General features: G+C 56.9%; 2 protein-coding genes across 5 annotated transcripts in view; both read left to right on the top strand.

The window, feature by feature from the left end:
• The first annotated feature begins 65 nt into the window (after positions 1-65).
• ZNF319 (zinc finger protein 319) lies at positions 66-9,859 on the top strand. The gene is made up of 2 exons (XM_030026717.2): positions 66-783; positions 2,317-9,859. Exon 2 carries the CDS (start codon positions 2,690-2,692, stop codon positions 4,349-4,351), a length of 1,662 nt encoding a protein of 553 aa, XP_029882577.1. The 5' UTR covers positions 66-783; positions 2,317-2,689; the 3' UTR covers positions 4,352-9,859.
• Positions 4,196-23,520, top strand: part of CNGB1 (cyclic nucleotide gated channel subunit beta 1) — a 43,174-nt gene continuing 23,849 nt past the window's right edge. The window contains exons 1-13 of one of the 4 annotated variants that reach the window (XM_041125845.1): positions 4,196-4,330; positions 15,684-15,790; positions 16,062-16,119; positions 16,264-16,321; positions 16,439-16,568; positions 16,803-16,845; positions 17,040-17,118; positions 17,208-17,289; positions 17,682-17,721; positions 18,089-18,239; positions 18,345-18,420; positions 18,979-19,018; positions 22,564-22,738. In XM_041125845.1, coding sequence (XP_040981779.1) covers positions 15,692-15,790; positions 16,062-16,119; positions 16,264-16,321; positions 16,439-16,568; positions 16,803-16,845; positions 17,040-17,118; positions 17,208-17,289; positions 17,682-17,721; positions 18,089-18,239; positions 18,345-18,420; positions 18,979-19,018; positions 22,564-22,738 — 1,031 coding nt within the window. In that variant the 5' untranslated portion in view covers positions 4,196-4,330; positions 15,684-15,691. Of the gene's footprint in view, positions 4,331-12,686; positions 13,119-13,159; positions 13,414-15,683; positions 15,791-16,061; positions 16,120-16,263; positions 16,322-16,438; positions 16,569-16,802; positions 16,846-17,039; positions 17,119-17,207; positions 17,290-17,681; positions 17,722-18,088; positions 18,240-18,344; positions 18,421-18,978; positions 19,019-22,563; positions 22,739-23,520 lie in introns of those variants that run through there. The other 3 variants (XM_030026694.2, XM_030026693.2, XM_030026695.2) reach the window with 3 other exon arrangements.

Raw genomic sequence — 23,520 nt, 5'->3', positions numbered from 1 at the left:
CCGCCCCTCCTCCTCCGCCGCCGCCGCGGCCGGCCCGGCCCGCTCCGCTCCCTCCCGCCCGCCCGCACCCCGCGGCCGCCGCCCGCCCGCCTGTCCTCCCGCCTCCGGCACCGGCGCCCCCTTCCTTCCCTTCCCTTCCCTTTCCTTCCTTCCTTCTCTTCCTCCCGGCTCCCCCCGCCACGCCAGCGCGGGGCTCGGGTGGAGCGCGCAGGCCGCGGTCCCGCCGGCGGCGAGCGGGCTGACAGGGGCCTCCCGCCGCAGGTGAGGGGCCCGGCCGCCGCCGCCGCCCTTTGTGTGGGCCTCGCCGGGGCGGGGGCGGCCCCGGCCGGGCAGGGACCCCCCACTCCACCGCGGGGCCTCCCGGCGCGGCGGCGGCGAAGGCCTCGGGCCGCCGTCACCGCGTTTGTCCGCAGGCCGGCGGGGCCGGAGGAGCCCGTCCCATGGGGAGAGGCGAGCGGCGGGACGGGCCTCGCCGCGGGCTGCGGCGGCGGCGGCTGGCCTGCGAGCTCCCCGGCCGCCCCCGCGCCCCGCGGCCCCGCCGCGCCTCTCCCTGAGGCGGCCTCGGCCCGGCTGTGGGAGGCCCGGACGGCGGCGAGTCGGGAGTCGGACCGGACCATGCCGGAGCGGGCCGTGCCGCGGGCCGCTTCTCCAGTTTGAAAGTACCTCTGCTTTCCCGTCTTCTCTCCTTAAATGGTTGTCGCTTCCCACCTCCCACGGAGGGATGAGTTAGGCTCGGAGCTGGCGCCGACTCGGGTACCCGTGCAGAGCCCTCGGTAAGCCAAGGTTGGTATTTCTTATTCTTCCCTGCTGGGGGGACGTGAGTTTCCCCTCCCCATTAGGCCGGATGGTCTGGGAAGCCCTCGCCGTTGGGTTGCTCCTGCCACGGTAAACGTTGCCTGGGGTGGCGGCTGGGCTGTGCTGAAGTTTTGTATCCTGTGGAGCTCGGGTGCTAGGTATCGTAACTGCGAGCCCTCCCTTCGTGTGGACGGTCAAGGTGAGCTATGTAGGAGAAAGAGGAGATCCTGCGTACCAGCAGGGCTGCGGTGGGGGCCTTTGGGTGTTTTACTGTCCCAAATTGTGCCGGTGGACAAAGTAACGCAGCGTCCCTGTAGGCAGAAGTGCAGTCCGGTGGTCCCCAAGCTGTGGGGCACAATCTGGTCTCAGCTGAGTGCTGGAGGAGCTGGGGACGCTGGGGAGTGGGTTCCTCTGATGCTCCTTATTGCTTAGTTTTAAATACAACAAACACCTTCCTGGAAGACCAAGGTTTTACTTGCCCTGGGTGAGAGCAGGCGGTTTGATGCAGAAACGGGTGTGCTCTTGTGGGGCTGGGGTTCCTGGCCCAGGAGTGCTAGCTGCTGCTTCTTGCGAAGGCCTGGACACTTCCTGTCTCGAGGTGTGTTGGCATTGCTGCTATCTGCTGCTCACTGGTGGGTTTTATTCTTCTCTAAGTTGATAGCAGGTTTTACTGGACATCTCTAGAAAGACTGGAACCTTTCAGTGAGCAAAACATCTGTGATGCCCTATAGCAAGGCCAGGCAGCACCTCCGGTGTGCATTGTTTGGCTCCAGTGTACTTTTTTTCCATGGTTTGGTAGGAGGTTCAGCTGAGCCATTGCTTTAACACTTCTTTTATCTTCACAGAGAGTGCTGTGCACGATACCGGTGGGTTCTGTGTTTTGTCTCTGGATAGGATAACGTTGAGGGCAAACCTTCTCCTGAGCTCTCTGGCTCTTTCTAGTCTACAAGTGCTGCCCGGAGAGGGGGAGATCTCTTAACGTACATCCCTTGGGTAACGCGCCCGATACCCGAGTGGCAGGAGGAGCAGAACTGCTTCACAGGGGTGTTTCAGCTGGGGTGGGATCAGGTTGGGATTTGCCTTGATATCTGTAAAATCTAACCCAGTAGCTTCTTGACTGCACAGCATTTGGTGTACCTCGGCTCATGCAGAGACCCCGATGTTCTCAGCCAGTGCCCCCAGTGGGGCTGAGAGATCCAGCGACTGACAGCGTACGGGGTAATGGCTGAGCTGGTTGGGACCTGGGCAGTTGTGTTGCCTCTCATGAGAGTGTGCCACTCAAACACGTGCCTGACTGTGGCTGAGCAGAGCCCGACACTTTCCGGCCTGAGCATACCTTGTCCCAGGCCCTTCGTGCAACAGCAAGGGGGGCTCCGGTTCTGATTAGCTCCCCCACGCTGGCTTCCTGGTAGCTTTGCAGGGACGCAGGAGAGTTTTCAAAGTGAGCTGTGGGGGGAGGTTGACTAGAGACTTGCCCTTCTTTCCTCCGAGACCTGACATGAGCTGTCTTCTTCCTTGCAGAGCAACCTGCTCCCTGGGCTGCTTCCCTCGCCCTTCCCAAATGCGAGCACATTGCAGCCATCACGGAGAAGGGCCTCCTCTTGTCTTCAAGGCACTTGCTTCTGCCTCCTGTTCTTTTGTCCAAAATAGAAAAAGCCAAACCAAATCAGTCCACAAAGAACTTGTGCTGATCTAAGGAGGAGTCTCTGGAGTCCCAGTCACCTCTTTGCTTCCCAAGATCCTGGCTGTGGGCTGGATTTTCTGTCCTCGACTTCAGGGGATCAGCTACGGGGAATCAGGAACTTGGATACTTTTGATTTTTGTTTTTACTTGAACCCTTTCAACTGAGAAGCTGAAGCTGTCACTGCTAAAATCCCGGTTTTTTTTCCCAAGCATGTCAGAAAGCTGGCAGCAGCAACAGCAGCAACCACAGCAGCCGCCGCCACCGCAGCAGCACCACGCTGGGGCAGCCGCCCTCCCAGAGCACTCCATCCCGCCCAGCACTGCTGACAACCCCTTGGGCTGTGCTGTCTACGGCATCCTGCTCCAGCCGGACCCAGGTCTGCAGCACCACCAGCACGCCCCCATCCAGGCTGGAGAGCCGTCCCACAAATGCGGTGTGTGTGGCCACGACCTTGCTCACCTCTCCAACCCCCATGAGCACCAGTGCTTGCCAGGCCATGACCGCTCTTTCCAGTGTACCCAGTGCCTGAAGATCTTCCACCAGGCCACCGACCTCCTCGAACACCAGTGCATCCAGGTGGAGCAGAAGCCCTTTGTGTGCGGCGTCTGCAAGATGGGCTTCTCCCTCCTGACCTCGCTGGCGCAGCACCACAATGTCCACAATGGCAACGCCATGAAGTGCTCTATCTGTGAAAAGACCTACAAGCCTCCCGAGGCAGAACATTCGCAGCCTCTTGACCCCTCGGAGAAGCCCTACAGCTGCTCCATCTGTCAGAAAACCTTCAAGCACCTCTCGGAGCTGTCCCGGCACGAGCGCATCCACACAGGTGAGAAGCCGTACAAGTGCACGCTGTGCGACAAGAGCTTCAGCCAGTCATCCCACCTGGTGCACCACAAACGGACGCACAGCTCGGAGCGGCCCTACAAATGCACCGTGTGCGAGAAGACCTTCAAGCACCGCTCCCACCTGGTGCGCCACATGTACGCGCACTCAGGGGAGCACCTCTTCAAGTGCAACGTCTGCGAGCTGCACTTCAAGGAGTCATCGGAGCTGCTGCAGCACCCCTGCACGCCCAGCGGGGAACGGCCCTTCCGCTGCGGCGAGTGCCAGAAGGCCTTCAAGCGCCCCTCGGACCTGCGGCAGCACGAGCGCACGCACAGCGAGGAGCGGCCCTTCAAGTGTGACCTCTGCCAGATGAGCTTCAAGCAGCAGTATGCGCTCATGCGCCATCGCCGCACGCACAAAGCTGAGGAGCCCTTCAAGTGCAACCTGTGCGAGAAGGGCTTCGTGCAGCCCTCGCACTTGGTGTACCACCAGCACGTGCACGGCATAGAAAACCTCTTCAAGTGCAACGTGTGCCAGAAAGGCTTCAACCAATCCTCAGAGCTGCTGCGGCACAAGTGCGTGCAGAACGCAGAGCGGCCCTTCAAGTGCGCGGTGTGCAACAAGTCCTACAAGCGGGCCTCGGCTCTGCAGAAGCACCAGCTGGCCCACTGCGCCGAGAAGCCGCTCAAGTGCACGCTCTGCGAAAGACGTTTCTTCTCCTCCTCCGAGTTCGTGCAGCACCGCTGCGACCCGGCCCGCGAGAAGCCCCTCAAGTGCCCCGACTGTGAAAAGCGGTTCAAGTACGCCTCGGACCTGCAGCGCCACCGGCGCGTGCACACGGGCGAGAAGCCCTACAAGTGCCCCTCCTGCGAGAAGGCCTTCAAGCAGCGCGAGCACCTCAACAAGCACCACAGTGTGCATGCCCGGGAGCAGCAGTACAAGTGCATGTGGTGTGGGGAACGGTTCCTGGACTTGGGCCTGCTGCAGGAGCACAGCGTCCAGCACACGGCCGAGGGCGCCTACCAGGTGGCTGCCTGCTTGCCGTGAGCCTCCCGCCTCGGCGGCTTTCAGCTTGCATGTGACGCTCTTGAGCCTCAGCCTCCCCTTCCCTCTCCTCGGTTGTAGACAGCCTCCAGGGAGTTTGGGGGAAAGGGGAGGTATGGTGGGCGGGCAGGTAAACTTTCCTCTGGGCTCTGTGGTTGATATGCCACCTGTATCGCAGGGCCAGCGGACGACGTGAAAAGCTCGAAGGGGTGGAGAGGAAAGGAGGGAAGTGGGGAGAGGAAACAATGCCTGTAGTTGCCTGGCATCCACTGGACTGTAGTTCGCGCTGTACCTGCAGTTCCAGTGCTGGGAGCTCAGCTGTCTGCTGCGGGCACCAGCCCTTCGCGTGCAGCCTTCTTCCCCTGCCCTGCCTGGCGGGGTCAGTGGGGAGGGCTGGGTAACTCTCCTCCTCCTGGAGAGGGCTTGGGAGCAAGGCAGAGCCAGCCCCCCTTCTCGTGGGGTGCGCTGCTCGGCGAGGAAGTAGCAGGTTTCCACTGCTGGGATCTCCCACCTTTCTTGGTCCAAGCTCAGCTGAAAGGACCATTTCAGATTGTTAGCGTTGATTGACTGCCCCAAACTCCCCTGCTCTCCCTCTTTCTAGAGTGTAGAAAGGGAAAAGCCATGGGGCTGCACAGCTCCAAAAAGCACTTTGACATTGCTGCTTTTGCAGTCGCTGTCTGTCACACTCTGCAAGGGTTCTGAGCGAGCCTGCCCACCCCCTGTCCCTGCCAGCAGCATGGGGAAGAGTAGCAAGCGCTGCGCCGCTACCGAAGAGTGTGGCGAGGAGAGCCTCCGTGCCCTACTCCTTGCCGAGAGCCTGGCGTTTAAGAGCTGTTTCCTGAGGGACCTAGCTCTCCTGCCAAGACTTGCCTCCAGGCCCCTTCCCTCTTTGCACCGCTTGGGCTGTTAGCATACCTCCAGGGGGGGTCAGGCAAAGGGCCGTCCCAGCAGTTCGAACACTAAAGGGCGAGACAACACTACTACTAACGTACAACTTTGGAGGTGTTACCATTACTGACAGTAACCCGCACCGTGTGCCAGGGGCTTGGTGTCTGATTTGCTGGGGGGAACCAGAGCAAGCCAGGAGAATCCTTCCTGGCCTGTGGGCTCAGCTTCACGGGGAGGGGAAGGTTAGCAGTGGGTAAAGGGGGAGTGTATTTTTTTTTCCCCTCTTGCAGGAGTCTTGTTTTACCCCTTTACTCTTTCTTTACCTCTTCTGTATTTTTCAGGTTTTGCACAGTTCTTGTAAACATCACTTAAATAAATTTCCCCTAGCAAGGTCGATGCAGCCTCAGGTGTTTTCCTCTGCAGGATTTTGCTGGCTTCTCATGACCGAGAGACCCGTTACATGCCAGTTAGATGCCTTGGAAGTTGAAAGCGTGCTTACTAGGTTGCCCACCAGCCTTTCCCTCTCCATCTTTGGAGATACTAAGATGTTACGTATCCATCTGTGGAGATATTCAAGCCCTGACTGGATGTGGTCCTGGACAACTGACTGTAGCTGACCCTACGTGAACAGGGGGTTGGACTAGATGATCTCCAGGGGTCCCTGCCAGCCTCAGCTCTTCTGTGATCTTGGCTGGCCCTCATATGAGGTAGGAGTGTTGTGATGAGCTGTGATTAGTGAACAGCAGCCAGGAAGTTGCCCGTGTGCTACACAGGTGATTAAGACAAGTTTAATAAATGTTGTCCACAGCAAGTATAGATAGATTAACCTTGCAGAGGGTTGGGCTATGCCTGCTTTGCTAGTAGGGGATGCTCATCTGAAAGGTGGAAAAAGGCTTTTGTTTCCATTTCCAGCACAGTGAGGGGAAATGGAGTGCGTTTTTGGGGACAGAGACAGTTCAGTGACAGACCCGACCCTGGGGCTGAGTATTCTTCATGCGCAGCTTTAAGGAGATTAAAGCAGACCTTGCTGTCTGCTGCCCAAGGAAGAGGGATCTTACTTCATGCTGCCTCAAAGATGTAGAACTTCCTACCGAGTTTTCTGTCGGCGTTTCTTTTTCCTTTTTTATTTTTTTGCCTTTTTTTAAAGCAGTTTGTTAATATTCATTAAAAAATACTGTATAGTTTAACTCGATGTCATACTGGATCTTTTAAAAAAAAAAAAAAGATGTGATAACTTGGATTTTTAAAGAGCTCTTTGGTTCTAGATAGCTGGTTTTTGCTGTTTAGTATGTAGTAAGTTCAGTGTATGCTTTACTGTAGGAGTAAAAAATGAGTCCAAACCAAGGAAGGCTAATCCTGTCTTTACAGAAGGGCTTGGTGGTGATGCAGGCTGTGAGCATGGGACCGGGGCCAGCTGGGCAGCGCAGCACCCACCTGAACCCTCACTCTGTTCCTGCCTCAGGCCATGGTTAGCTCTGCTCTTGCCTGGAGCAGCTGCTGCAGGTCCCACTGAGCCAGGGGTCTAGCAGTCACCCTGACTGCTTGAGCACGGCACCGGCAGCCAGCATCAGTGCCCAGAGCTGGGAGCTTGCAGAGAGGCTCATCTTTAGTAAGAGGAGGGCATGAAATGGAGGCTGCTGGAGCCTCCAGGGGCTTTTGTGGCTGTATTTCTTTCTGGGGCAGCTGCTGGCTAGAGGAGGGGTTTGCAGAAATCATTAGCGTGGCCTCTGGATGGCTGTGCCCGGCTCTTTTCCCTCCCCAGGGGACCAGGTGGCTGGACAGCCTCAGGTGCTTGGGGCAGAGGAGGATGGTGGTGGGCCCCAGACACAGCTCCACACCGTGCGCTGGCTGTGGAGCTGCTGGATCCTGTCCCCTGGGCATAGGGAGTGTTGGGGAGTGTTTCCCTTGTGCTGAGCAGCTGGGAAAGCCCTCAGTGTCGCAGCGAGGAGCTCCGGCTCCACTTAGGACATGGCAACAGCCAAGAAGTGCCCTGGGCAGAGAGAGCATCATCAGGGCTGTGCACTCGGGGCCCTGTGCCTGGTGGAGAGGGATGCTGTGAGGAGCTTGGCAGGGATGAGCCCAGGTCCAGGTCATCAGCCCGTACCTGTCAGTAGGTGCCTCCAGGTTCAAAAACATCTTGGTACAGCATTAGAACATCATTAAGTAGGACTGCCTGTGGTGACTCGGCCTCTTCGTCTTGTTTGCTGCCCTGCAACAGCCCAAATCCAGTAGAAGCCCGTGATAGCTTCTGCTGCCAGACCTCGGTGCTGGTGGGTGGAAGGCTTGTGCAGAGCGGGCGGCTGAGCGGCTGCCAAGAGCCTCGGGTATATTTTTATAGGGAGATTGTCTAGTTAGAAGCAGTTGTGTTGGGTACAGGTGGGGTGGGAGAGCAGGTCGATCTCCGTTGCTGTGCCTTTGGGTCATGTTTTGTACCGTGAGGTGCAAGAGGTGATGGAAATAGCAGGAGGCACGTGAGTGTCAGGAAGTGCGGTGCTGGGTGGGCAGGCAGGGGCTGGCCTGGAGGGCCAATGTCCACTGGGCATCACACTGCAAAGGGCTCTCTGCTAACTGCTGGTGTTTCTTTTTCAAACCAAAGAGCAGTTGTGGCCAAAGGCTCTTGGGAGTAAAACCTGTGCCCGTATTGCACTTCACTTCTGAGATTGATTTCAAGAGACTTTCACGCTTCTTCATACTGCCTCTGCTTGGCCTCTCGCATCATTCGCCACCCCACAGCACCCAAGAGGGTTGCTGTGCTGGAGCTGGTGTTGCATCAGCCCCATGGCAAGTGCTCCTGCATGTCTTCCAAGACCTGGTTGCCAGACCGCCTGAGGATGCTCTGTAGGGCTGGAATAGGGGATGGTCCCTCCCGAAGGGTTTTTCTCTTCGGCAGGCAGCTTGAGCATAGGATGCCGCTGGGGAGGTGGCGGGGAGGGTTAGGCTGGCCGAAGGCAGCATGGATGTTGTCCAGGAGAGAAATCCTGCTCTCTAGGGCTGCTGTTCCTCTGGGTTCCTGGATCCAGGAAGAAGGTAGTCTGTTACGTGGGCTTTTTTCCAATCTTCGCTTCCGCTTACCCTACCTACAGGATGCCTTTAGCTCTGTCTCAGCCCCTTCCCTTCCACAGCTATTCTGCTTATACTTTTATAAGACCTTCTAGGCTTCTTTGTCCTTTGTTCAATTCTTTATTTGTAAGCAGCAGTTTGGTTTTCATCCCTTTTTCCATTTTGCTTGTGAGGTCTTTTCCTCTTTTCCCACCCCCTCCCCACCCCAAACTCCTCTCCCAGGCTGTGGCTGGATCCATGTGATTCCACACCACTGATGATGCGGTCAGGTGTTTGGGACCCGAATCTTGCTGGAATCCAGTGGGTGCTTCTGGTCCTTCCCCCCCACATGAGGCCGTCTGTCTCGCTGGGTACAGGCGATGCCGGTGGTCTGACAGCTTGGCTTGGCTGGGTTGTGTCCCTGGTACAGCTGGCTCTGGTGAGTGAGTCAAAGCCAGAATCAGGAGCCAGAGCAGAGCTGTAGGAAATGGGCACTGGGGTGAGAGCGGCCATTGCCATGGTGGGTCCCCTTGCCACATCTCCAAGGCTGGGGGTTAAGTCAGTGAAGGGTTGTCAGACGTTCCTGGGGAGAAGTCATGGCGCTGGGGTAGGGCTGGACCGCTCAGTTCCCCTGGGAATGCCTGCGGAGCGGCTGTGTGCATAAAGCAGGCAGCTGAGCTGATTTAGCCATGGCATGGACACCGCTGGGACCACGAGTATGGCCAGGCAGCCCTGCCAGCTCTCCGGGGAGCAGATGCCATCCCTGCGATCTGGGTGGGAAGACGTGCACGCTCTGGCCTTGGCGCTGACATGCTGGAGTGGGGGGCAAGGGGGAACGCGTCCTCTGATAGTGGTTTGGGACCACCTCTGGGTGCTCAAGCCTGGCCTTGCACTGTTAGGAGGGAGGAGAGCACTTTCTGCACTTCCCTTGGGTATTTACCATCAAGTCCAGGCTGCAGCTGGAGCCTGGCTATTAATAATAAGCAAAAAAACCTTATTGTTCTTCAAGGTTTGACTCCTCCTCCACTGGGTGGCGAGTTCACCTGCGGGAAGGTTCCTGTACATGCAGGCGTAATGCTGAGATGCAATAACAGCAGGCCAGCAAGGTTTGGGGCCAGCGGTTTTCCCCCGGGGCCCCAGTGAGCCCGACTTCTCCCCAGCTGCCAGGCTTCCTCTGCAGCATCTCCCGGCAGCCGCCTCCGCCGCTTTCTGGACATGAAGATGCTGCTCTCACAGCGTGTCTGGGATGCTCGGCAGGGAGAGCAGGACCGCAGGTGGGAACTGGACCATGGCCTTGTCTCCATCTGTCTCCGAGCTGTGGATCCGAGGGATTTCATGGCCAGTGAGGTTCTCGGGCTCCTCCTAACCTGTGCTTGTGCCTCTGCCAGAGTTCCCAGGGCCGTGGGAAGTTGCGGCCAAGGATGATGAGGTTTGTGTGGCTTGCAGTGCCTTTAACACTGCTGTCCGTGTGTTTCTAAGATGATACTCCATGTATGTGTGTATATATATTGTATTAACACATCCTGCTCTTCTGTGTGAGTGTCAAATGGTTTTGCTTTACTAATAAATTTATAGTTATTTATACCTTCCTGTGGGTGTGTAAGATTTCTGGAGTGGAGGCCATGTGCCGGGCACTGCTTCCCCTGTCTGTCTTTGTGCTCTGTCTGGCTCTGCTTGGTATTTTCTTTTTTTCATGTTTTCTTTCTTTCCCCTGAACTTTTTTGATGGAGAAATGATGGTTCATCTGCCTGGTAACCGAAAGTCGAGACGCAGGGTACAGGCAGGCTCCCAGGGGCTGAAAGCAGAAGCAGGCAGAGTCTGCAATGTGGTTTTGCCCTTTGCTAGAGGTGGACTGCTCCCTTCCTGGGGCAAAGCTTGCTGCTGGGGCTTCAGGGCAGAAGCAGGCAGGATTCTCTGCCTGCCAGAAAGGAGCATCTGTTTAGGAGGCAGAAGCTGATCATGTTGTGCTCTGAGGACCTCAGCCCCACGCATGACTGTTTCAGCTTTCCCAGAGGTTTTGTTTGCATCCCCCCAATTCTGTCATAGCAAGAGAGGAGCCTGCTACCTGCAGATGACCCGACTTGCTCCATCCCACACCCAGGCCAGGTGAGATGTGTGTTTTGTCTCCAGATCACTGAAAAAATGCTTCTGGCTGAAGGTTTGGGAAGGGGATGGGATGGGAAACTGAGGTAAGAGTGGGGACAGCACTCACCCAGGATCCCGCAGCTGGGAGACATCTTGGCAGCCCTTCTTGGCTGGCTGCTCCATTCCGAGCTCCTTGAATTACGGTGGAGAGGTGCTCAGGAGGAGGGATGTCCACATCTTGGGGAAGGGGCAGGACCCCCTTCCCCTTTGCTGACACTGGTACTGGGTCACTGGTCCCTCCATGGCAGCTGTGCTGAGCCCTGGAAGGGCGTTAGTGCCACCGAGCAGGATCGTACCCAGAGGCAGAAGGGTGATACCTTTCCCAGCTGCTGTAATTTCTTATTCCCAGCTGGATTATTTCCATGGGAAGATGAAAACTTAAACCGCAGCCGATGCTAAGCTGTGCCTGTGTTTGAACTTTGTGGTTTGAGGAAATATTCCATATCCTCAGGCCAGGCAAGCAAACTGCATTGGCACCACTGGTGCTTTGCATGGGCTTTTACTTTCTCATCTTTGATTTCCCTAAATCACAGCAAAGCCATGTAATTTTTGCACATGCTGGAGCCCCAGGCTCTGGCTGGGGAAAAGGACCAGGAGTGGCTGGTAGGAGCAGCATCCTCTCAGTAACTTACTAAGAGCCCCTTAAGGTCAGGTTGCTTTTCCTGAAGACCTTACCTACTTGGTAGCTATTTTCCATGCAGGTATCATCAGCAATCCCTCCTGCCTTGTCCCATGAACATAAAAGCTAGGGATGCAAATGAAAGGACAGCAGAAGTGGATGGAAAGTAGTTCTTCAGCAAATGTGCCAGGAATGCTGGCAGCATCACCCAGGTAAGGAGCACAACCTCCCTCCCCAGGGTTCCTCCTGGGTATTAGCTTGCAGAAATAAGTCGAAGGCCTTTGTGGGCAGGTCTGGCTCAAAGATGAGGTGTCTTCAGAGTGTCCGTGGAGGTTTAGCCATCAGCAGATGCCACTTTTTTTTAACCCCTCGCTACAGGATTTCACAAGCCTGAGCTTGCAAAAGTCCACTTGAAACTGTCCCTGTGTTGCTTTCTTCTTTCAGGCAGCACCGTCTTCTCGGGTGGGACCTGGGCCAGGCTGCACCCTGAGGGGTGCAGGATTTGGGCCTGTGCCGCTTCCACTGCTGATCCTGCTGCAGGGGCAGCAAGTCGATTTAACACCGTGCCTGTCCAGGAGCCACTGCCGCTCCCCAGGAGCTTGCACATGGGGCTGGTGGGCCCACTGCAGCTTGCTCCCTCTGCAGGGGTGGTTTTTCCTGGTGATCCAGGGTTTTCAAGGCATTACGCAGCAGCCCCCGTGCCCTGCTTTCAGAGCCGAGCTTCCCCTGCCCCCCCACGTGGAGGCATGCATTTGGGGCAGCTGGAGTTGCTGACGGATTAAACTGAGATTATTTTTTTTTTGGGGGGTGCTGGAGCACCTCCTGCCCCGGCACTCAGCACTCCCTGTCCCCTGCAGCCTGGTGATGGAGGCGGCATCCCGGTGGTGGCCATCTCCAGACTCATCCCGTTTCCTGGGGCAGGCTGGGCCGGGGGAGGAGTGGTGGTGGCCCATCTGCTCTGTATGATGATGGCACGTGCGTACGGGGCTTCTGCGCCTTCGGGGATGCAGCTTGCCTTGCTTGCCCCTTGGCACCACTGGCCAGGGACTACACCAGGGCTGGAGGTAGCACGAGCGGCTGGGGAGGCAAAGGGACATGCGGGGGCGACCCCAATCCCATTGCACTATGGGGGCTGGAGGTTTGTGAGTGAGTGCTGTGCCAGTTGGGGGTCTGAGCCCACCTCAAGGAGGGGGAAAGCAGGATGATCGGGGCTGCCTGGCCTGGGATGGGAGCCCCGAGCTCCTCTCCTGGCCACCATGGAGGGTTTGCTGCTGATTCCTGCTGGGGCAGGGATGGCTCTGCTGGACTGAGTTGTGGGGAGCAAAGTGGGGAGAGCTGAGACTGGGTAGTGGCTTTGGTAGCCACAAGGCCTGGGAGAGCGTAGGAAGCACCTTTGATTCGTGTTTTTGCCATTAAAATCAGAAGCTAATGCTGAGCTGTAAGCAGTCATCATTCTGCTTCAGAGTGAACAGTGTCTCAGAAATACAGAGATGCCTTTTGGTCGGCTTCCCTGGGCCTGATGGGTCGGGAACGGGGTGTGATTTGGGAGATGGCTGCTCTGTGCCTCAGTTTCCCTAGCTCTGAACCAAAGCTGCAGAGGTGCTGGGCTGGGGCCAGGCAGGATGGGTACTTGTTGCTTGCCAGGCTGGGGACACCCCCAGGGTTGGGGAAGGAGGAATCACATCAGGTAGCTCTGGCCAAAGACAGAAGCCGGGGCTAGACATTGAGCAGCAAAGCCGTGCCGATACCAGGATTCCACGGTGTGACCGCAGCTGAGGTTAGGGATGATGGGAAAGGCTGGCGGTCACTCAGGGCCGGAGGTAAACGGATCAAGCAGCAATTGGCAGGCTCAGCAAGGGGAGGCTTAGCTCAGCCCGACATGGATTTGCTACCTCCTGCCCCAGATCCTCTAGGTTTGGGGCAGAGCCACGGGTGGAACATCCTTGGGCACGTCACCCTTGCATCGCCCCACAGGGTTTCAGCAGCCCCATTGCTGCTTGTTGGGGCATCCCTGCACCCACCTGTGCCTGGACGAGACGACAGCCTTCCCTGGAGTGCTGCCAGGCTTGCACCTGGCTGGTGAGTGCCTGGGGTAGCTTCGGTGGCTCCGGCGATTTTGAGGATGCTCAAACCTCCTTCATTTTGGGGTTTTCTTTGCACTATCCTGCACCAAAACTGGGCTGGCTGCTGGGAGCTGGGGCATTCAGGACAGCTGGTTGCCAGTAATCCCATTTGCAGGCAGCGCTGGGCTAATCCCTGCAGAGCCCTGAGCGGATTGGGGTAGGTTTGGTGGGTCAGTGGTGAGCTGCGGTGGCCAAGGGAGCCCGCGCATCCCGGGGTGGCATCCTGGGGAGGTGGCAGTGAGCGTGTGGGGGTAAGTGGCAGCGATGGAGGCGAGGGACAAGGCTGGGGTTTCTGCGGGGTCACATCCGCACATCGTGGGGCAGTTTGGTGCTCTGAAACAGCTGGAGGATGAACCAGGGTGGGGGTCCAGGTCTATGGCAGGGGGTGATGGGGCAGGTCCATGGGGAATGATGCTGGAAGGGTGATGGAGCTGGGTGATGTAAAGAGGTTTGATCTGATGCTGGAGGGGAGGGAAAGGTCGTGGTGCTCCCTGCTCCAAATGGGGATGGTGGGTGTGCGCCCCACTTCTTGCTCTCGGGGACTGGAGCCCTTCGCCTGCTGGCACGAGCCCAGCGGAGCTGGCACGATGGGCAGTGGCACCGGCCAGTGCCTGCGACATGGCGGGGATTGCAATGGGTGCCATCGCAGGCAAATCCTGTCTGCTTATTCCTATTTCTTCCGGCAACAAGTTTTTTGGGGACCCACAAATGTTTCTGCCCCTCTCTTGTTTGCATGTGCCAAAGGAACGGCCCCAGCCCTCCACTTTCCTCCCCGGGGCAAGGACAGGCTTAAGCTCCAGGCTTTTACAGGTGCGCAAGCTTCTGTGGAAGGAGGAGGAGACCTCCTCGGCTGTGGCAGGTGGGGCTTGTTCTAGCCCCGGGGGGCTTTCTCTGGGCTTGTTTGGGCTCAGCGGTGTATGTTGGCCCTGGGCTTCTTTGGGACTTGTGAAGTTCCCAAAGCATGGGTGGAAACGCTGCTGTGCCGCCAGGTTTTCCTTGCTGTTCCTGGGGCATTCGCAGCTTCTTAATCCCTTATACCCAGTGGGAGGTAAAAGGCAATTTCTTAATTGGTTTCAGGTCATCAGGCCTCCTGGGTGGTGTTTTACAGCCACCCTGTCCTGCTTTGGGGACATGGGGGTCTCTGGGAGAGCTGAGCCTGCCTGTGGTGTGCCAGGGGCTGGAGGTGCCACGTGGGGCGATGCTTTGGCCGCATCCAAACCCGGCTCCTGGGCTTGCACGAGGTGGGGGCAAGCAAAGAGCTGAGGACACATCATCCCACCCGGGAACCTCATCTTGTTAAGATTTAAGATGCCAGGCTTTGGGCAGCCCCCAATGAACCTCCTTGAGGGATTTGAAGGCATTCTGCATACCCAAAAGCTGAGTGAGGGGTTAATGTAAAGAGCCCAGTGCTGACCAGGTTCCAGCCTGTAACCTGCTGCTATATGGGATTGGGGCCATGTGTTAACCTGGGATCAAAACTGCCATGCGGTCTCCTGGCTGGGCTGGATGGAGCTCAGGGCTCTGCTTTCTCTTGCCCTTCGTGGGTGCCTCCTGCGAGCAGCAGCATGGGGGCCGCCTGAGCTGCTCCTGAGCCCCTCATTGAGCAGTGGGGTGTCTTTGGAGGGGTATTATGGGCAGAGTGGGGCTCTTTGGAGGGGCAGCAGCAGAAGACATCCCCAGTTTGAGCTGGGCAAGAGCCCCCAGCCCTTGTCCTGTACCCAAGTGTGGGAACGTGCAGCATTGCTCACCTCGCTGGTGTTGCATCCCAGTCTGGAGTTACACTGAGAAGGGGTGGGTGGGACCTGAAAAGACCAAGCAAACAGAGCTTGAACAGCTGAATTCCCGCTCTGCAACATCTTATTTTTACCTACCCCATCAACATCTTGGCAGCCATAAGTCAGCGCTGGCTGCCTTTGCTGCCCTCCCCAGAGCCCCAGGCAGGTGACTGCCCCAGCAGCCACCATGGCCCGGGGCAGTGGCTGAAAGGTGATGGTGCAGAGTCGTTTCCTAGGGGCAGAACGAGTTGATACATGTGTTGGGATGTGAACTTGCTCATAAACAAATTCAGCTCAAATTACTATTGTTTTTCATCACTTGAATGAAAAATGAGGGGGAGAGTAGAGGACCCTGAGCAGAGCAGCACAGTTTCTGTGATTTATCTACTATGGCTTCACAAGCACTTCTCCTTGTGCAACCCCAGCCACGGAGGGTTGTGCAAAAAAAGCCCTAAATGAGCAGTTACATTTAGGAAAAGCAAGTTTAACTGAGCCTGTAAGCTTGAAATAGAGGGCGTAGTTTGCTCCTGATAACAGTGAGGGGTCAGGGGTTGAGCTGGGTTTGGTCTGGCTGTGCTGCAGTGCTGCATTTCCCAAGCAGGACGTGGAAATAGAAGGATGCGCAGGACCTTTTTGGGCTGCCCTGGGGACAGCGTGAGCAGCTGGTGCTCCCGGTATTCCCCGGGGAGCGTGCACCACTGCTGCTGGCCTCTCGCCAGCCAGAGACCCCTCCTTGCTACCCACAGGTAGAGGGATGCTGGGCTGGATCGAGCGGGTGGTTCCCCAGCCCCCAGTGCCCCATCTGACGGAGGAGACCCCCCCGGCCCTGGTGCGGGACCCGGAGCCAGCTAAGGTGAGCAGGGAGCCAGTTTGGGGGTTACCGGGGAGCCTGCGAGCACAGTGGAGAGATACCTGGTGCCTCTGCATCCAGCCCCGGCACTGCGGCACTCAGGGATGCACTGCAGCATCCCCGGGAGGGATGGGGGCCAGGATGCATCCCCCATCCGAGCTGCTGGGAGGCAGCAGGAAGGACGGGGAGTCCCTGGAGTTTGCCACCACCTTTGAGTGGGGGACACAGTCCCCTGCATCTCACTCTCTGCCACCTTCTGACTTTTACCCTGAAGGCACCGACGGGAAAGGCCAGTGGCCCCGGGGATGCTGCTGACCATGCATGCACCAAGGGTAAGTCCCCATGGCACGGGGACACAGTGGCTCGGGCAGCGGATCAGCATTCCTTTACTGGCTGGTCCCTCTCCTGCCCAGCATGCCGGGGGCTGGCACAGCCGTGATGGGAGCTTTCATTTTTGTTTCCTGCTGCCATTAAAGAAATGGAAAAGAAGGTGGGATTTGTGGTGCCCGAGGATCAAGGCTCCGTGTTTGAGAGGTATTGCTCTTGCACCATCCAGCGTGCAACATGGTTTGCTTGGGATTTTGCTTTCAGTCAGGGGCTGAATGCCTGGGATGGGGGGGTCCCAGCCTGACTCACCCCCTTCCCTGGCAGCATGGGGAGCAGTGTGCTCTCCTGGCTCTCCCAGGGGCTGGAGAAGGTGATTCCCCAGCCGGTCCCGGCCCCAGGGACGCTGCAGGCACTCGGGAAGAGCTTCGAAACAAGCATTGATGTTCCTGATCAGGTAGGTGACAGATCGGGCAACTCTCTGGCATATTTGGGCTTCCAGCTCTTTCTACCTTTTCTTATTTTTTTTCCCTTCCTATCACTCTCCCTGTGCTAACTGGGAACACTAAACCTGCCCTGCATGGGCTTCTGCCTTTGTCCATCCCTGGGGAAAGGGCAGGTTTCCCTCCCTGCCTGGTGGGATGAGCCCCCCTCGGCTGCTGGGCAGGTGACGGTCTGTTTGGCTTTTCAGACGGAGGTCCAGATCCTCAGGGACGAGGAAGAGGATGCTCTGGGTAAGGAGAGCCAGGAGCCCGCATCTTGCAACATCCCAGGGGCCTTTCTGGGACTCCTGCATCCCACATCCCAACTTCCTGGTCGGTGATGCTGGCACTATTGTCCCCTTGAGCTGGCTGATGGGGGGACCAGGAGCTCCCAACAGTGCAGGTCCCAGCTCTCCCCCATCCCCATGGCACCACTCTCATTGCAGAGATAACCCCCTTTGATCCAGAGGAGGATGAAGTGGATGGCTGCGAGCCCGAGGCCGGGTCAGATACCAGCACAGAGTGGTGGGTCCTCAGGGAGGCTGGCGGAGGGATGCGGGAGGGCAGGAGGGGTGCAGGACGAGCTCCCCGACCACGGTGCTCTCTCCCTGCAGGGCAGGAGCACGGGTGCTCAGCTGGCTGGTGCAGGGCTTCGAGAGGATGGTGCCACAGCCGGAGATGCTGAAAAAGCTGGAGGTGAGCACCTCCCGGCCTGGGGAGACTGGGGAGCTGCCTGGCAGAGGCAACAGCAGAGCGGGCTCCCTGTCCTCCTGCATGCCCTGGTTGGGACCTTGGGGAGGAAAACCCCATGGGAAATTCAGTAGAGTGAGAGACGTCAGGGTGCCATCCCAGTGCTCCCCAACCAGGCTGCGTGCAGGGGGGACCCTCCATCTGGGACCCGCTGGTGCCAGCAATGCCAGGGTCTGGGTTTAATGGTCCTTGTCAATGCAATGGGGCTGAAAGTGCAGCAGAGGGTGTGTGGGGCTGTGCGCCTGGGTCCCTTTGGGGTGGCGGATGTACCCACCCAGGGACGTGTGGGCCACAGACAGTGCTTTGCCACATCCATCCGTCCCTCTGTCCCTCTGCAGCCAGAGCCAAAGGAGCAGAAGTGCGAAGCCGTGGCAGGAGGTGAGCAATCCCCCTTCCCTGGGTGGCCCTTTCAGAGGGGACACTCTGCCTTCGAGAACCTGGGTGCAGGCAGGCACCAGCACTGGGGCTGCCCTCCATCCCCGTGCCCTGGGGTACCGACTGTGCCGAGAGGGGTGGGCACACCGGGTTCTGGCATCACAGCACTGCACCTACACCACATGTGTTCCCAAACCACCCATGTCCTCATCCCAGGCTGGGTCCCTGGGGGAGAGGCTGTCAGGGAGGTCCCCCAAGCCTGTCCCTCTGTGGGAAGTAACTCTTCCTTGCTTGCTCCCCTTCCCCAACAATTTATAAGATGACTGCTGCATTGCCTATCCCCCTTCTCCTTCCAAATAAACCTGAGCAGGCACAAAAGGGACTAAAACACAGGCAAAGTCAAAAAGCAGTGTTTCAGCCGCCCAGAGCATCCCGGTAGCAGTGGAGCCAACAACAGCCGAGGGGCAGCCAGAGCCAGTGGCCACCCTCATCCCTCGGTCCTTGGCTGGAGACGGCAGCAGGTAACTGTGGTGGCAGCTTCTGCGTGGGTACCGTGGCCAGAGGGACGGCTGCCTTGGGATCAAAGGCTTCAGCAGCCAGGTCTAACAGTTGTTTCTGGTCACCAGGATGTTTGCCTGGTTGGTCCAGGAGCTGGAGAAGGTGATGCCGCAGCCAGTGACCAGGGAGAAGCAGGACGTGCAGGTATGCCATCTGCTGGATAGGCAAAAGGGTGTGTGAGCAACATGTCCCCAGCAGGGAGGGCGTCCTTTGCCATGCAGATGTCACCAGATCAGTGCTGGGATCTGCCATGGTTTGGGCTATCCCCCAGCTCCTTCAAGAAAACAAATCCCCATGACCTGCTTAGCCGATGAAAACCGGGACTTGGCCTCTAAGCAGCAAGAGAGCCCATAGCCTGTGTTTTCTCTGCCATTTCCTTGCCTTTCTATGCAGCACTGGCTGGTGTCCAGGCCCTGGCATCTCACCCAGGTGCGGTCCAGCTCTAAGGAGAAGCAGCAGCAGCAGCTTTACACGCTCTCCTTTCCTTCCCTTGCACCCAGGCGGGCTCACTAATGTGCTCCTGCCCTTTACCGTCATGCTTGGGGATGCTCATGCCCACGGCCAAGGCATCCAACATGTACTGGGAAATCACATGGGGTATTTAGGATAAAAGGGTCACGTTTACTGAAAATGGGGCATTTAGGGTAAAAATTTAAGTTTACTGAAAATGGGCAATGTCTCAGGTTTCCCTTTTCCTCCTGGCAGGGAGTGGCCACAGCAACTTCGAGTCCTGTGGAAGAAAGTAAGTGGTTGCTCTGTCTCACCACGCCGGTTAGCTTGCCAAGGTCAGAAAGTGGTTATTGGGAAGAGGGCCTGCTGGTGGCTTTTATCCCCCAGTCTGCTGTGACTACCAGCTGGGGAGCCCCTGAAACCCCCCAGGGAAGCCATGAGAGGCTGTTGCTGCTTGAGAAGCGGGAGCAGATCCAGAGTTGTGGCACAGGCTTGGTAAAACTTGGGCCATGGGAGTCTCTCCAAGTGCAGCATCCCACATCTTCGGGTCCCAGGGTTTGAGGTTAGTGCTGATATCGAGGTCTGTCCTGGAGCTGTGCTGGAGGATGTTTGCCAGGCTGGTGGGATTTGATAAAGGATTACAAGGGAATTCAAACCTGCCGCCTTCATCACCCCTTTTGGCACGTCTGCTGCTGAGCTGGAGGTTGTTTGCTGAGCCTGGTGTGAGATATTGAGGGAGGTACCTTGGGAAAACAAAATCCTAGGATTAGATGTGTTAGATGTGAGTCTGCATGGTCATAGGAAACCATTGCGGGGGTCACACCGCTGCTTGCCTGCCCATGGAGGGGAGTAAGCACCGGTTCTGTGGGCAGCCAGGCTTGGGTCCCCCCACCAGCCACATTGTGGGAAGCTGAGCAAAATGGGGACCCTGGCGGGGAGCCATGGCTGCCTCCATGGACGGACCGGGCAGGGGAGATGTCACACAGCCCCATGCAAGCACCATCCCCAGGAAGGAGTGGTTGGCTGGGCCATGGGAGCCGCCGATGGCAGCAGGGACCCGCCACGGCACATGGAAGCTGTGCATCCCCCCAGGGACATGCCGGGACGTTGTTCCCACCAAGCCAGCAGCCACTTGTTGGGATCTCGGAGCGGGGAATCCTGCAGAAAGGCATTTCTCCACTTGTTTGTACAAACTGGAGACCTGAGTGTTGCCAGGGATCTTGGAAAGAGGCAAAGCCAGTGGGATGCTGTTGCATGTGCAAGGCAGTTGCACCCTTTGTGCGTGGCTGGCTTGTGTTACAGCTCGCTTGGGTGCCTTGAGGCATCTCAAGGTCACTTAACCTGCCCGAGGAAGGGAGTGATTTGGTCGAGCGAGAGATCTGCCCCGGCACCAAACTGCCAGCATGCTCACTAATGTTTTCCTTCTCCTTTTGTTTCAGGGGGCAAAGGGGCTTAGCGCCTCTGAAACAAATGGAAAACGAAGACCATGGCAAGCCAGCCCTTCTTGCCACAACCAAATGGGGCCAAACCAAGGAGAAAGTGCAGCTGGGGAGGAAAAGCAAGGGGGAATCTGCAAATGGTCTCTAGCTCCTTGCTACCCGGGGCGGCAGGGACCCAAGGCTGGCACAGGGATGCTGGCTGCGTGTCCCCAGTCCCAGGCCTGTCCCATGCTGGCTCCCTCTTGCCTCTGGGAACTGGAGCTATTGGTTTTGCAGGATGATGTCTATGAAATGGCAGCTGTAATTTATAGGAGGGTAGAAAAGCATCACCCAGGACACCTTGGAGGCAGAAAGCCTCTTGCTGCAGCCTCCGAGCACTTCTGGCCCTCTCAATGCCCCCCTAGCATCCAAATATTCACCCCTGAGACCTCCAGCTGAAGCCTACAGGCTTCTTTTAGTTGACTTCTGCCTCTAAGATGTCACGTTATAAAGCTCTTTAAGCTCTCACCAGCTTCTTACTGCTTTTCTTCTGTTAACTGAGTGTTTTCTCCCAGCAAGTGGAAAGGGCTCTGGTTTGCAGCAGCAAATGCAGGTGGGTGAGGTTAATCTCTAGGTGAATAGGTAGGAGTTAATGGTTAAAAGCCTTTGCCTGGGCTCTCCTTATAGGAGAACTTACCCCAAACTCTCCCTACCCCCAACTACGGCTGCTGTCTCCTGAAGCTCACAGTGCTTTGGATGCAGCACTAACCACAGTGGCAGGAGTGTCCCAGCAGGGAAGGGATCCCAGCGGCTGTCCTCAGCCCAGAGGAGTGTGGCCAGGCATAGCCAGTGCAGGCACACTGGGCTGGATGGGGTGAGAGCCCCTACACCCCAGGTTTTTAGTACATACCTTAGAATTGCAGAATGGGTTGGGCTGGGAAGGACCTTTGAAGATGATGCGGGCCAACCCCCCTGCCATGGGCAGGGACACCTTCCACTTGGACCAGGTTGCTCAAAGTCCCATCCAACCTGGCCTTCAACACTTCCAGGGATGGGGCATCCAGAGCCTCTCTGGGCAACCTGTTCCTGTGCCTCACCACTCTTATCGTACACCATTTCTTCTTTATGTGCAACCTAAATCTACCTTCTTTCAGTTTAAAACTGTTGCCCCTTGTCCTGTCACTACAGGCCTTGGTAAAAAGTCTTTCCCTATCCTTTGTATAAGCCCCCTTGATATATTGAAATGCCACGATAAGGTCTCCCGCTGTCTGATTGCATCTCTTTAGGATTATCTAGGCAGCTGTAACAATGAGTCATGAGCCAAGCAACCAACCTGAGACCCATCCCCTGGGTTTATAATGAACCCCGCTGGTACCAGGCTACAATTTCAGTATTTGCCCGTTTTCCTATAATATATCCAAAAGTTGTGGTGTGTTTTAAAAGCCATCTCCCTGATCACTGTCCCACATTTTAATTAGCGGAGATCTAGAGGGAATGGGCTAAAGGCAGTGTGGGCACCGTGGCGTGGGTAAATAGGGCACAGAGCTGACTGTGGGGGGGTTTCCTGCCTTTCTATAGTTGAATCTGCACGTTTCCTATTAGCTTTGCTGCAGACATGTAAGTTTTGTTGTCAGGCAGACCTCAAAATAAACTGGTTTTACATCATGCGGGTGCTCTTCCTCCTCCTGTTTCTCCCATGTGTGCCTGACATGGTAGGATGGGTACCCCTGGGACACGGAGAGGGCTAGCCATGGGTCAGCCCTGTGCTCTTTGCTTTGCAGCTGGTCCAACAGCCTCTCCAGTAACCTGCTGTGGGTTTTCCCCTAGCGATAGTGGGAAGTGGTGGGGCATGTGGGATGCTTCCTACACCGTGCCCTGGGGAGCATTTGGAGCGGACGTGGCGTGTTGTTTGGGGCATTGCAACGTGGGCTCTGGGTTGAGTCTTGCTCTGCAAAACCAGGGCCCTCAGCCTGTGCTAGCGCAGCGTTTCGCTCGGGGTTCACGAGGGGAAAGGTTTTGGTCTCTTCCCGTGGCTGCTTCTGTTTGCAAGGAGAGCCAAAATGTGGCCTGGAGACGGGCCAAATCATCTGCTGGTGGAGGTTGCTACACATGTAAGGAAGCCAACAGGCATCTGTATGCAAAGAGTTATAGTTTTCATGGGGTTTTGGCTGTGCTTGGCACAAAATGGTGAATTTTCTTCTTCCTTCTGGCAAAAGTGCCCGAGGCATCCATCCGGCACAGCTCGAGGGGACTGGGGCTGCATAGGTCTGTACAGGCAGAGAGGTCCTTCAGTCTTGGCATGTGGCAGCACCTCTGCATCGAGCAGCAAAAATGTGGGATCTGCCCTGGCCCTACCCCTGGCCTCTTGAAAATCTGGTACTCTCACTTCATCACCTCCCTTTCCCCAATCCCGTTTCAGTTCATATTGTCCCTGGGCAACCCAAGGAGACCAACCTTGTCCTGGAAGAGATTGATGATGACTGGATTAACGAAGCCACGTGCGAGATGATGGCCTGGGGTCATGAGGCTGAGCTGGTGGCAGATGTTCACCCCCTTCCCCCCATACAGGAGGAACCTCAGGAAGAAGAAAACAGGTAGGAGAAGGGAGATGCTGTTGATGGGCAGCTCTGCGTGCTCTCCAGCCACCAGTGTGGTGGCCATGGGAGGGGACGAGCATATCCTTGGGCATCTCTCCTTGCCAGCACTGGTGGTGGAGCTGGCAGCGGACAGCCAAGGTGCCCGTTTCCAAAGAGGGGGGCACCAGCAGGACCCAAAAGGTGTTTGAGCAAATGGCATTTCCTTTTGGTGTTGAGATTCCGGTGTTGAGTGGCAGAGCCATGAATGCAATGCTTCACGTTGCCCTGCAGAGGACAGCTGAAGGTTGCTCTGCTTCAGCTTCCCTTAAGTAGATTTTGGCCCTAAGGCAAGAGGGTTTGGACCTCATTCCCACCAACTGTGCATCCAACTGTCATGACGTTTAGAAACGGTAGTCTTCTCTATATAATTCATCCTACATCTTCCAAAAGAAACTGCTGCTGAGGCCCTCCCGAGGGCTGGGCAATGCATTCAGAGCTGGGAGAGGGCTGCGTTGCAGCAGGGAGATGAGAGGTGTCCATGCACGCTCCCAAAGGGTTTGGGAGCCCCCCCAAATGCTCCCGGTGCCCAGCACATGTGCAGGCAATGGTGAGCGCAAGGGTCCCCACCTCGGACATGAGTGATGTTCAACTGCACTAAGCACAAGTGATGCCTGGAGCCACATTCACTCAGCAGAGCTCTCTTCTGCTCAGCAAGAAAACACTGGACATGTTACAAAAATATTTTTCAGATTTTTTTCCCCTTAATATATGAGCCTGAGAAGCTGTGGGCAGCAAGCATG

Source organism: Aquila chrysaetos, chromosome 9 (genome assembly GCF_900496995.4).
Source record: "Aquila chrysaetos chrysaetos chromosome 9, bAquChr1.4, whole genome shotgun sequence".
NCBI lineage: Eukaryota > Metazoa > Chordata > Aves > Accipitriformes > Accipitridae > Aquila > Aquila chrysaetos.
This window is presented reverse-complemented; position numbering and strand designations above follow the sequence as displayed.

Excerpts from the sequence above, each read along its gene's own strand:
- ZNF319 (XM_030026717.2), top strand. The coding sequence starts at position 2,690 with ATGTCAGAAAGCTGGCAGCAGCAACAGCAGCAACCACAGCAGCCGCCG.